At 44.6% G+C, this 12,461-nt stretch overlaps 1 protein-coding gene across 1 annotated transcript in view; it reads left to right on the forward strand.

Moving 5' to 3' along the window:
• Positions 1-1,311: 1,311 nt before the first annotated feature.
• Positions 1,312-12,461, forward strand: part of TNIK (TRAF2 and NCK interacting kinase) — a 669,757-nt gene continuing 658,607 nt past the window's right edge. The window contains exon 1 of the mRNA XM_007946612.2: positions 1,312-1,368. Coding sequence (XP_007944803.1) covers positions 1,312-1,368 — 57 coding nt within the window. The remainder of the gene's footprint in view (positions 1,369-12,461) is intronic.

A 12,461-nucleotide genomic window follows, 5' to 3' on the forward strand; every position in this document is an offset into this window, starting at 1 on the left:
GCTTTCATCTTGTAAGGTACATTTTTATCTTCAAAACTTTCTCCATCAATGCTGGTAGGTCAGTCGCGGAAGCGCTGCCTGAAAGGGAAATGTGAAATCTCGGGTCAGCGCGTTCTGCCAAAACCAGAGTTGGCTTTTGACAGTTAACAGAAGCGTTCAAGATACTGCACCCAGAGAATAATCTTGTCGTTTCACTTTGTTTCCGTGCGGAATTGTGGTGGGAGAAGGTCCTGGGTGTGGCGACGCCAAAAGGTAGGTCTGATCTTCCAGTTTTCCCGCTTCTAGGAAACCTTTCCAACCCTGAAGCGGCGAGTGACCCGTACCAGGGAACGGCCATCTGGGCTCCCAAGGGCCGCGGATACACCGACCCCGGGCTGTTGCAAACTACCAAAGCGAGGGGCTGGGCACGTTATGCGTGCGCTTTTCTCTCCCACTCGCTCGGAGGCTGGAGGCGGATCCCCTACCATGCACACAAGTCCTTATATGCACCGGTTGCACCAGTCCGCGTTACTCCAGCCCCAGAAATAATTAATGAGGGCGGGAGGGCGTCGCTCTTTTTTATCTCTGGGTTTTCACCACCAGACCATTTGAACTCCTTCGAGAAACGCCAAGATGCGATTGAACGGGCCATTTTACTGCAGCGCAGGAATTGGACACACATAAATTAAGCCTCCTTGTTCCTACGACAGGCACGTCAGGGTTCAGGAACACCCTTCGATCAGGCCCGATTAGCTCGCAAAAGCCGGGGCGGAAAGGGTGCTCGCCCTTCCCCCGTACACACTGGTGCAGAAAGACCGGGTCAGGAAGCGCGGCCTCGCTTCAGCCGGAGACCACGCCTCCTCCGCCTCTTTTTTTTTTTTTTTTTTTTCCCCCTACCCCTTTACTCCTCCCAGGAAGCGGTGATAGACAGTTATGTGTGCTTCTCCACCCCCACTCCCCCAGCTGAGTGGAGGAGTTGATGTGTCTCATTATAACAACCAATGCAGCCGCCATCCACGCACAAGCAAAGAAGCATGTCCCATTTAAATACACCCACGCAGCCCCAGCGCCCTTAGCCGATCAGGGCGCTCAGCCCACACGCACCGCGGCTCCGGGATTGGAGATCCGCGCAGGTTGGGCTCCCAGACCCGGCGAACAGCCGCGCGGAGGATCGGGATACGGCGCTGTGGGGCCGGTGTGGGCGGGGAAGCTGGGCCCCGGGCCTCTGGCTCTACACCCGCATGAAGAAGCCAGTGAAATAGACCAAGGTGGAATTTTCGAGGGAGAAGCTTCGAGGTGGTTTTGGTCCATTTCTCCGGTGAAGAAGTAGACATGGCGAGCGACTCTCCAGCTCGCAGCCTGGATGAAATCGATCTTTCGGCTCTGAGGGTGAGCAGAACATGTTTTCTGATTTCTTCCCAGTGGGTTAGGTCAGGGTGAATGGGCTCAGTGCGTGGACTAGGGCTCGGCTTGGTGGGCAGAGGCGGGAGAATGCGACGGGAGGGAAGCTGGATTCTCGCTTATATTCGGGGTTTGCTAAGGTGCTCTTGGTGATCCCCATAGCAGGTTCTGTGCGGTATGTGTCCTCCTTTGGCTGTGGTCGAGCCTCCCCCGAGAGCGCGTGGAGCTTATGCCAGTTTATCGTAGACGGGTGTAAGAGCATTAAAATAAAAGACTCATTGGTGTGTGTGTGTGTGTGTGTGTGTGTGTGTGCATGCATGTATGTGTACACACACCCTGGGCATTCGTCTTGTGCTAAGGCGCGAGACCCGGCTGCCCTTTTTCTGCAAAAAGAATAACAAGAGTATGAATAAAGGCACGGGCCCTTCACGTTTTCCAGCTACCTGCAGGATGACATTGTGTGCTTGACTATATCCACGAAGCCAAACCTGCAGCTCCAAGGGGGTTAGTTATTGCTATGCTTGTCTTATAGATGGCAACTGCCTCCCCCTCCCCCCTTTCTGCCTCTCGCGCCGCGGCTCCCTATCGGCGCTCCCTAAATGCCAGTCTGCCACTCACCTTTATTTATGGTTTTAACTCAGCCCTGCCTGTGCTTTCTGACTTTGTGGCTTTGGCATTTCAGTTTTATGGCTGAACTTAAGCAGGTGAAAGGGATGTGTTTTTTGGTTTTCTCCAATCACACCGGAACTCCCGGGAGAGTGTGTTTGTGTGTGTGTTTCCCTGTGTCTGTGGCCAGTTCTTTGTAGAGCACCTCCCTTCCCTCAGCCCCAATGGTTTACATTTACCTTCTTGTGAATTGCCTCAGACGCCGTTTCATTGTATTGACTAAGACATTACTGGTGTAGAATCCATTTTGCTGTTGTTTTGTGATCAGAACACCAGGATCCCGGGGCAGCCTCGAAGCCTCTCTACCCCCAACCCCCAATCCCAACACACTCCTTAAGAGAAGGGGGCAGAGCTTTCTTGCCATTTTAAATAGATGCTGCCTACCGGGAAGGGGGTGAGGGGCGGGGGTGGCGGCAGCCGCGGGGGTCTGAGGGGAAGGATTGGGCACCAATTTAGGGACGACTTCTTCTCCTGAATCTTACCCCATGAAAAATAATAGCAACTACATAAATTTGATGCATGGAGGGTCGGTGAGGCTGAATTTGATGGTGGCTTTCAACACCGAGACACGCAGGATTGAAGTTCACACGCCCTCCTGAGGAATACATTGTTACATTGAAGCGAAATCTTGGGGCCATTTACCTGAATCTTTTTAGGACTTCTGACATTGCCTCTTTTCTCCATGGATATTTTAAAGACTATTGTTATCAAAGCGGTACTTTTTCTTTAGCCTCCTTTAATTCTCTTTTTGAAACTCCCCCTCCCCCTTTGGTTCAAGCCTTGAGGTTTCAGCAAGGCAGCCCAAGGGTTGTGGAGGAACCGAGATGCCGCTTGAAACTGTTACGATAGTTAGGCAGTAAAAGCTCATTCATGCATTATTACAGTAAGCTGTCTATTTCCCTGGCGCTGAAATGCCACAGTCAGAAGCCACTGCCCCTTGGGCAACTGAGAGAGGGGGTGGGGTGGTTGGTAATAGGGTGGGTGCTTTGACCAAGTCTTTGGTTTCCTGCTTGAAGGACTCTGTGTGTTCATTTGTCCTACTTTCTGCACTGGCAGTAACTTCCAGTGGGTTAATTAGGTGGATGTATAGCCCAGACTTCAAGGGAGGAAATTGTAAAAGGAGAGGGGTCCGGACAATGGGCAGGGCTTATGGTGATTTCCCTCAGCCAGAATTTTGACCACTACATTACTCCTCTAATGAAAGTGCTGTGTTGTGATTTTTAAGTTAGGCTCGGACCTGCCACTCCTGGGCTTTTTCTTAGGGAACATTTTCGGAGAGAGAAAGCACAGAGCCTGCAGGCGTGTGAGAAACCACGAGAGCTCACCAGCTGGCCTGGAGAATGCTTCACATTAGGATACCTGTGCTTGTGAGATCTGTATTTTGAAAAGATATCTTTCCACTGTTCACTGCAGTTGATCCCTGTGGCCTTGGCTGCCAGCTTAGTGCTCTGTCTCGGTTTTAATGCCTGGCCTGAGATGTGTCCTGAAGGAGGGCAATAGCTCACCCAGGAGACTGGAGCTTTGCTGGCTGAAGTACTTGAATGTAGAATCAACTGCATTCTGAAGGGCTAGGGTCAGCAAGCTCGGAGTGGGTTCAGAGGCTACACAGTGATCTGTACAAACCAGAGGGCAGATGATCTCTTCTTCCCAAATTAAGAGAGGTGGGCTCATCTAGATGAGAAGAGTGATTTGTTCCTAACCCTCAGAAAAGCCTTCATGCTGAGAACCTCCTGGGGAATGCCTGACCCCTGAAATGCAGCCAAGGTCAGTGGCTTCTAGGAGAATTTGCTGCAGTCTTTGGGTCCATTGCTGTTTCGGGGACTCTTTAATGTACACACAATCAATGCTCTTTTTGTAAGCACTGGGCTCAATGCGTTAAAACCAGATCCTGTCTGGAGAGGCCTTTATCCCTTCTCACTTTGGGGGCTTATTGTTCTCAGCCAGTGATCCCAGACTGGACCTAGTCTAAATTTTCCCCAAATAGTAACAATGCATAATTTAAATCAGAACAACCGGGTGACAACACTGATGATTTAAATTATTCAAGATTTGCATGGTTTTAAAGAGTGAGATGAAGCAGGATCTTCTTAGGTTAGAAAATAGATAATTTGAATCTAGTTTATTTAGTCCTCATTTCTGGACCTCACAAAAATAAGCAAAGTCTTGGAAGGTGAAGAGGGGAATGACTTTTTAGAATTATAAGGGATTTGTGGAGAGTTCAGCCATTTTTTTTTTTCATTTATCACAGAGAAAACTGGAGCCCAGAGAGGTGAAGCCCCTTGCCCAAGGTCACACAGCCACTGGGAAAGGGGTTGGAGAGGGAAGAGGACATGTGGGAAGAGAATCTAGGTTTCCTGACTCCTCATTCAGTGGTCTTTAAGTCACATTGTCTGTGGCTGAATCAGAAATCAATAACACATTTTCTGCCTGAGCACAAAAAGTAGTAGAGAGGAATAATTTCACCAGGGTCATGGGATTTTATTTATTGAGAAATGGGGAAGCTGCTTCATGCAAGTAAACTTACAATACACAGAAAGAACCATGGAGCTTTAAGTGACCTTTGGAGTTCATCTTGTCCAGTCCCTCTTTAGTGCCTCTTCTACAGGCAAAAGGCTGTCTGAATCATCTAGAACAGATGGTGGTCCTGCACGAGTAATCTCTCTCAGTAACCCATCTCTATCTGAATATGTCCCAAGAGGGTCATTCGAGACATACACATTATTTAGATGCCTCTGCATGTGAGGTTTCTAGAATTGTATGCAGGTTTTTTATCAGTGTGCATACATATATATAGTATTATGAATATAAACTCTGTGCCTATGGCTGTATGAAAATGTGTATGTATATATGAGGTGGTGTCTCTACGGAAGTAGATTGCCCAATCTTCCTTCCTAGGAGTGACTGGTGGGTTTGAACTGCCAGCCTTCTGGTTAGCAGTCATATTAGTGTAGTTAGGCACTATACCACCAGAGCTCTCCACTTCCTATATATTTGTGTGTGTGTGTGTGTATGTATGTGTGTTACAGAAGACAAAGTACTCATTCAAGCCCAGGCCTTAACTCATTCTTGCTTCAAGACATCAGGAATGAAATTTGCCACCACTATGCTTTATTACATGGGAGCTGTGGTAGCATAGTGCCTAAGGTACTTGACTGCTAACCAGAAGGCTGGCGGTTCAAACCCACCAGCCACTCCTCGGAAGGAAGATGGGGCAATCTACTCCTGTAGTGATACTGCCTCAGCAACCCAAGGAGGGGTCGCTATGAGTAGGGTCCGACCTGACGGCACATAACAACAACATGATTTATTACAAGGAGCTCTGGTGGTGCATTGCCTAAGGCATTTGACCGCTAACCAGAAGGTTGGTAGTTCAAACCCACCAGCCACTCTGCGAAAGGAAAAGAGAACAATCTACTTCTGTAAAGATTTACCGCCTCAGAAACCCAGTGGGGGTCACCATGAGTCAAAATTTACTCGACGGCAGTAGGTTTGGTTTGGTTTATGCTTTACTACATATGAAGTGAGCTCAGCCCAGAAGCTGAGCACTTTGGCTTGGCTCACAGAGTAAAGCATTCCAGGCCATGATTTGGCTGCTGTTGACCTCATGCTCTTAGCAGCTACCAGGACTTGCACATACTTTTCTACTTGAGTAGAATTAGGTGGTCTGTGGTGTCTTTGTAGCTGACCCTCACTCCCTTCTGGGCCTAGCCAATTCTTTTTTCATTGAAACCCAGATTTAAGAAGTGGCCTCATCTTGAAGCTTTGCATACATTTTTGTTTGCTGTGCTTTTCATGCTTATGTTATAACTAGTGTGGGGTTTTCTTTCTCTCATTTCAATAAACTGACCACCTGGAAGGCAGGGGCCTAAGTCTTGTTCATCTTTGAGTCCATGGCCCTTGTTATTTGAATGAATGAATGAATGAATGAATGAGTAAATGCAGTGGAATGAGCATTGGCTCCTAGATTCTGTGTTCATGACTTATTAGTCTGTGACTTTGGGTAACTCAGTTTCCTTAAAAATTGTAATGATCATAACTGCTTGTCTTACACACCTGTTTCCACAATGTTTTGAAAACTGGTAAATCATTATACAAATGTGTTATTTATTACATGATTAAATAGAATTTTATGGGACATTTGATTCCACCAATATATGATACTAGTGACTGCATTTACTATAAAATGATCCAGTCAAAAAGATATCAGAAAGTCTTGCCTCTTTTTAATGACACCTAAACAGGACATTAGTGTTCCTGGATGGTACAAAAGGTAAAGCACTCACTAGTAGGGAAAGGTTGTTGGTTCTATCCAGGGCTTTGAACTGATTCGTTGCTGTTTCATCCCATGCTGAGAATTTTGCCTTTTCACCCCAGAATCGTAAGAATCATAACAATCACTTGGGGATCTATAGGAATCACCTGGGGATCTTGTTAAAATATAAGTTTCTGACTCAGGATATCTGGTGGGGAAAGATAAATTCTCAGCAGAGGGTTGAGCCAGAATGAACTGGTTAAAAGCCCTGGCGCAGACCCGCCCAGGGGTGCCTTGGAAGACAGGCCTGGTGATCTGCTCCTGAGAGGTCACAGCTGTGAAAACCCCACGAAGCAGTTTTACCCTGTATACATGGGGTCGCCATAAGTAAAGATTGTCTCCACAGCAGCTAACAACCCAAATAATCAATTTACATGTTTCTCTGATTGCCTGGATTGAATTTTTCCCAGTATCAGCATCCATTAGATAAGAAATGAGTTCTACCCAAAAGGTTTTTGGAGATTAGCTTATTTCTGAACTAGTATCAACATTATTCATCAAAATTTTTTTAAAAACTTTTGCTCCTACTTATGAATTTTTACTTAAATACAAATTTATTATGCCTGTACCTTTTCCAAGTTTTTTTTTTTTTTTTGGGGGGGGGGGAGGAGGGTACCTACAGTGATGCAATAATAGCCCAGTATTTAAAACCTTGTGATCAGAGGTCTCAAGAGACTTGAAGAAATCTTGAAGCATAATTATTTTATTATTCCAGTGCACTTAATTAAATTTTGTCTGAAATGAGATTTTAGTAAATTTGTACAAATTGATAACAGTATCTTAAAATGGTGACAGCATGGCAAAGGTATTCATTAGAATCCCTTTGTTGTTTTTCAGTGATATTAAGCAGTGCTTTAATATCATGCAATGACATTGCCTCATAATAAAATAGGATGCATTGGTAGTTATTGGCACATCAGAGAAATATGTGTAATAATTTTCAGTATTTGTTATAAACTGAGTAATCTTTAGTATAAAAGCTAATATAATTCATGGTTTATTGTTTGCATAATTATCTACTTGGGAGGTCATGGAATATTTTGTTGATGAAAGAATACCCAATACTTTTCCTTCATGGAAATGTCATATTTTCCCCTCTTATCTGTAAGGCTCTTTGAAATCTTATCATTTTGAGTCTTGCCATTTGGCCTTTTCTTTTTCCTCTGTCTCTGTCATGGAATTAATCTTTGTGCTCTTCTTGTTTCGACACCATTCCTTCTTTCAGTGATAGTAGTTGTAAAGTCCACCTACATTTGCGCTACTGTGATTGAATCATGGCTGCCATGCCCAGCTGAGGCACAGTGCAACCTGTCTCTGATTCAGTGTTTCTGATAACATGTGCGATAACTTGAGCGTCTGAAAGCTGCTTTAATGCCAGATTGGCTCTGCCATTTCTATGAGGGGAAGTAGATCTGAGAGCAGGGCCTGTTGTTGTTGTTATGTGCCGTCCGAGTTGGCCCTGACTCACAGCAAGCCCTCCTTGGGTTTCCGAGGCAGTATCACTACAGAAGTAGATTGCCCCATCTTCCTTCCGAGGAGTGGCTGGTGGGTTTGAACCTCCAGCCTTCTGGTTAGCAGTCAAGTGCCTTAGGCACTATGCTACCAGAGCTCCTAACTGGCTCATTAGCAGTGTGCTGAGACTTTCAGGAAAATCTTTGTGATATTTTTTGAATGAAATGTTATTCTACGCATATAAATGTAAGGTTTTTAGTGGAGAGAGAGAGGGAGGACTTAAATAGAAAATGTTGGATGAATTCCACTTGTACATTCTTCCATTCTGGTTGGAAGCTTATTTCCCTCCAGAGAAAGCTGATTCTCAGTCCACTTCTTTTTACATGCCCAACTGTCCTCATTTGTCTCATGGAGACACCTGTAATTCTTAAAACATATTTTATTTCACCCCAATCTTAAAAATCTCTCTTTAATTATTGCATGGGTTCCTTTATCTCCATTCTTGCCTGCAGCCATTGTAGTTATTTTCCCTTGGGCAGCACTCATATATAACAAGACCCACCTTCTATGTCTCTGCCACAAGTCTTCTCTCCACTAGTCTTTCTTATACACTACAGGCACATTAATCTTGCTAGCACAGTTTCAGTCTGAGTATTTCTGTTTCAGGACCTTCACCAATAAACCTGCAGCATAGTGTCAAGATGAGATTGAAATCAGCTAGGCCTCCACCCAGTCTCTGCAGTTTTCATGACCAAATGCCACCCTTTCTACGGATTTATTCCTAATTTCTATGAGATCAAAGTTACCCCTCCCACTTATATACTTTCAGACTGTCTTCACACCACTTTTATAACATTGTGAAATGTGATAAAGGAACGTATGTTATCCCACATTCATTCATTCTTTTTCTCATTTATGCATTCATTCAACACCTGTTTATTGACAGCTGCTTGTTGCTGGGGACAACAGTGGCATTTCTCTACACTGAAGGTGCAAGTGGTTGGTAGAGAAAACAATCTCATGCCACTCTTACCCCTTTCTTGATGTTCCAGCCACACTGATCTTTTATGTTTTGTGAACATGTCAAGCTAGTTACTGTAGTTCCGTGGGCTCACATAACTCTACCACCAGATTTTCACATTGAGGGCACTATCTCATTTTTATGTAGTTGGTCAAATGTCACTTATATTACTTATTTATTGCTGTATAACATATTTCCCAAAACCTTAGTAGTTTAAAACAACAGTAATTGTTACTATCTCTCACAGTTTTTATGGTCACAAATTCAGAATTGCCTTAGCTAGGTGGTCTGCCATAAGGTTTCTCATGATGTTGCAGTCAAGATGCCTATAGAAGCTGCTGCCTTCTGAAGGCTGACTGGGCTGGAGGATCTGCTTCCAAGATCATTCACTCACGTGGTGCTGGTTGTTGGCAGGAGGCTTCATTTCCTCTCTGTGTGGGCCTCTCCATGGAATGCTTGAGCATCCTAATGACATGGTGCTGGCTTTCCTCAGGGTGAGCAGCCCAAGAGAACAAGGCAGAAGCTATAATGTCTTTTATGACCTTGGGTTGGAAGTCAACCCAAACCAAGCCAACTGCCAGCCACTTGATTCCAACTCATGGCGACCCTATAGGACAAAAGAGAACTGCCCTATAGGATTTCAAAGGCTATACATTCTTTGTGGAAGCAGACTGCCATGTCCTTCTCCTGTGGAGCAGCTGATGGGTTCGAACTTCTAACTTTTTGGTTCATTGCTGGGCATTTTAACCACTGTGCCACTAGGGCCCTGTTGGAAGTTATCATGCACTGTCATTTCTACAATGTCCTGTTGGTTATCCAAACCAAAAACCAAACTCACTGCCATTGAGTCAACTCCAACTCATAGCGACCCCTAATGAGTTTCTGAGGCTGTAAATCTTTACAGAAGTAGATCGCCTCATCTTCCTTCTGCAGAGTGGTTGGTCGGTTTGAACTGTTGACCTGGTTAGCAGCCAAATGCCTTCTCTACTATGCCACCAGAGCTCCTTGTTGGTTATCCAAACCAAATCAAATTCAATGTCATTAAGTTGATTTTGACTCATAACAACTCCTCCATGGGATTCTGAGGCAATATCACTACGGAAGTAGATTGCCCAACCTTTCTTCCGAGGCGTGCTGGTGGGTTTGAACCACCAGCCTTCTGGTTAGCAGTCAAATGCCTTAGGCATTACATAAGAGCATTAATACCAGAAAGTAGGAGTCGTTGAGGGCCCTCTTGGAGACTGTCTGCCACACTGAGAGGCTTTCTTTGATGTATATCTCTAAAGTAACACTTCTTTCCCAACCTATGACCATCCAGTTTAGTGTTTATTGTTTTTAAAGCTGTATGACTATCTGAATATTTATTATTAATTTTGTAAATCTTTCTCCTTCCACTGGAACCTAAGCTTGTGAGAATAGGGATCTTGCCTGTGCATTTACAATTATATTGTTAGTGTTTAGAATTGTGTCTGGCACATAATAAATATTGATTGAATAATAAGTATCAGTTGAATGAGCCAATTTATTTAGAAGGCATCTTATTTATTACACTTTACCTCCAAATAATGAGTTAAAAAAAAGAACAACAAAACACCAAGCTCACTGCCATTGAGTCGATTTCGAGTCATAGCGACTCCTCTTGGGTTTCCAAGGCTATAAATCTTTACGGAAGTAGACCACCCCATCTTCCTGCCAGGGAGCACTGGTGGGTTTGAACTGGTGACCTTCTGGGTAGCAGCCAAATGCCATATCCACTGTGCCACCAGAGCTTCTACGATAATGAGTTATAGCAGCTTCTAATAAAAGTCATAAAAAGATGAAGCCATAAAACTATTAAGATTAAGGCAAAAGGAAAAAAAAAGTTAAAATATAATCTTAATTTTTTAAAAAGCTATCTGTCGGTCTATTTAGGACTTAGTGATCATCTTGTAAAATTTGGCTCCTTTGTAGATGGAAATTGAGCTCAGAGGAGTAGCTTGTCTTGAAATCTTAATGGCAGAGCTGGATCTAGAAGAGGTGTCTTCCCATTCTCCTTATTATCCCTCAACACTCAACGTCATAGCCTTAAACTCTTAGTGGATCAATTCGTTTTACCACACAAAAATTAGTCTAACATAAGAGAAAAGTGTTGATTTTGGGGAAGAGAAAACCAATATGCTAAAAACGAGTGACCAACACAATAATATTCAGTAAGGAATAGAAGGGAGCTCTGGTAGCATAGTGGCTAAAGCACTTGACTGCTAACCAGAAGGCTGGCGGTTCAAACCCACCAGCCACTCCTCGGAAGGAAGGTTGGGCAATCCTACTTCTGTAGTGATACTGCCTCGGAAACCCAAGGAGGGGTCACTATGAGTTGGGGGCTGACTCAACGGCATATAGCAACAACAACAACTGGTAGCGTGGTGCCTAAGGCACTTGACTGCTAACCAGAAGGCTGGCGGTTCAAACCCACCAGTCACTCCTCAGAAGGAAGGTTGGTCAATCTACTTCCGTAGTGGTACCGCCTCAGAAACCCAAGGAGGGGTCACTATGAGCTGGGTCCAACTCGATGGCACATAACAACAATAACAACAACAAGAAGGAATAGAAAGACACAGAGGTGAACAAGAGGTACAGACAAAAAAAATAAACATATTTACATACGGTATTGTATTATCAGTAATAACAAACGTTGTCTATGGGTGGATACATAAGTAGAAAGGCAAAATGATCAGGTGTATCTAGGCAAAAGGAAATACACCCATGACCATATGTAAGTCTGGCAAATGATATTTCTACATACCTAATTGTATGTGCTGTAAGAATGCCCATATATACAATATAGCTAATGGGACAAAGTTATGATGACTTCTTAGCCATAGCCAAACACTGTGAGGGAGTGAGTCACTGAGTCCATGGGCTTGGGACCATGGTTGTGGGGGGACAGCATGCTCAATTAGCATACACCAGAGGGAGCTCTGGTGGCACAGTACCTAAGGCATTTGACTGATAACCAGAAGGCTGGCGGTTCAAACCCACCAGCCACCAGTTGGGCAATCTACTTCCATAATGATACTGCCTTGGAAGCCCAAGGAGGGGTCACTATGAGTCGGATCCGACTTGACGGCAGTGGGTTTACTACCCCAAAACATTGTTCTACGTCCTACCTTGGTGAGAAGTGAGTGGGCTTGTAAAAGCTTGCAAGTGGCCCTCTAGATACAACAATTGGTTTCTCCTTATCTGGAGCAAAGAAGAATGAAGAAAACCAAAAATATATGGAAAGAATTAGTCCATGGGACTAATGGACCATGCAGACCTCAGCCCACATGACCATGAGACCAGATGCACTAGATGGTGCCCGTCTACCACTGTCAACCACTTGGAAAGGGATCAAAATAGGAGATCCTGGATAGAGTTAGAGAACATTGTGGAAGAAAACTCAAAATTATAAAAAAAAAAGACCAGGCTTACTGGTCAGATAGTGCTAAAACGACAAGGAGGCCACATGTTCTGAACTCCTCTAACCCTACAAGGGGAAGACAGGATTACCAGCAGTAACCCAAGGCCTATTCCTGCCAGGCCAGACATGTTGCCTTCCTCCAGCCCTTTTCTTCAACCGTTCCTCCCAGAGCACCCACCACCTCTCTCCTG

This window comes from Orycteropus afer, unplaced genomic scaffold, assembly GCF_000298275.1.
Source record: "Orycteropus afer afer isolate SDZICR_OR568_19922 unplaced genomic scaffold, OryAfe1.0 scaffold00168, whole genome shotgun sequence".
NCBI classification, from domain to species: Eukaryota; Metazoa; Chordata; class Mammalia; order Tubulidentata; family Orycteropodidae; genus Orycteropus; species Orycteropus afer.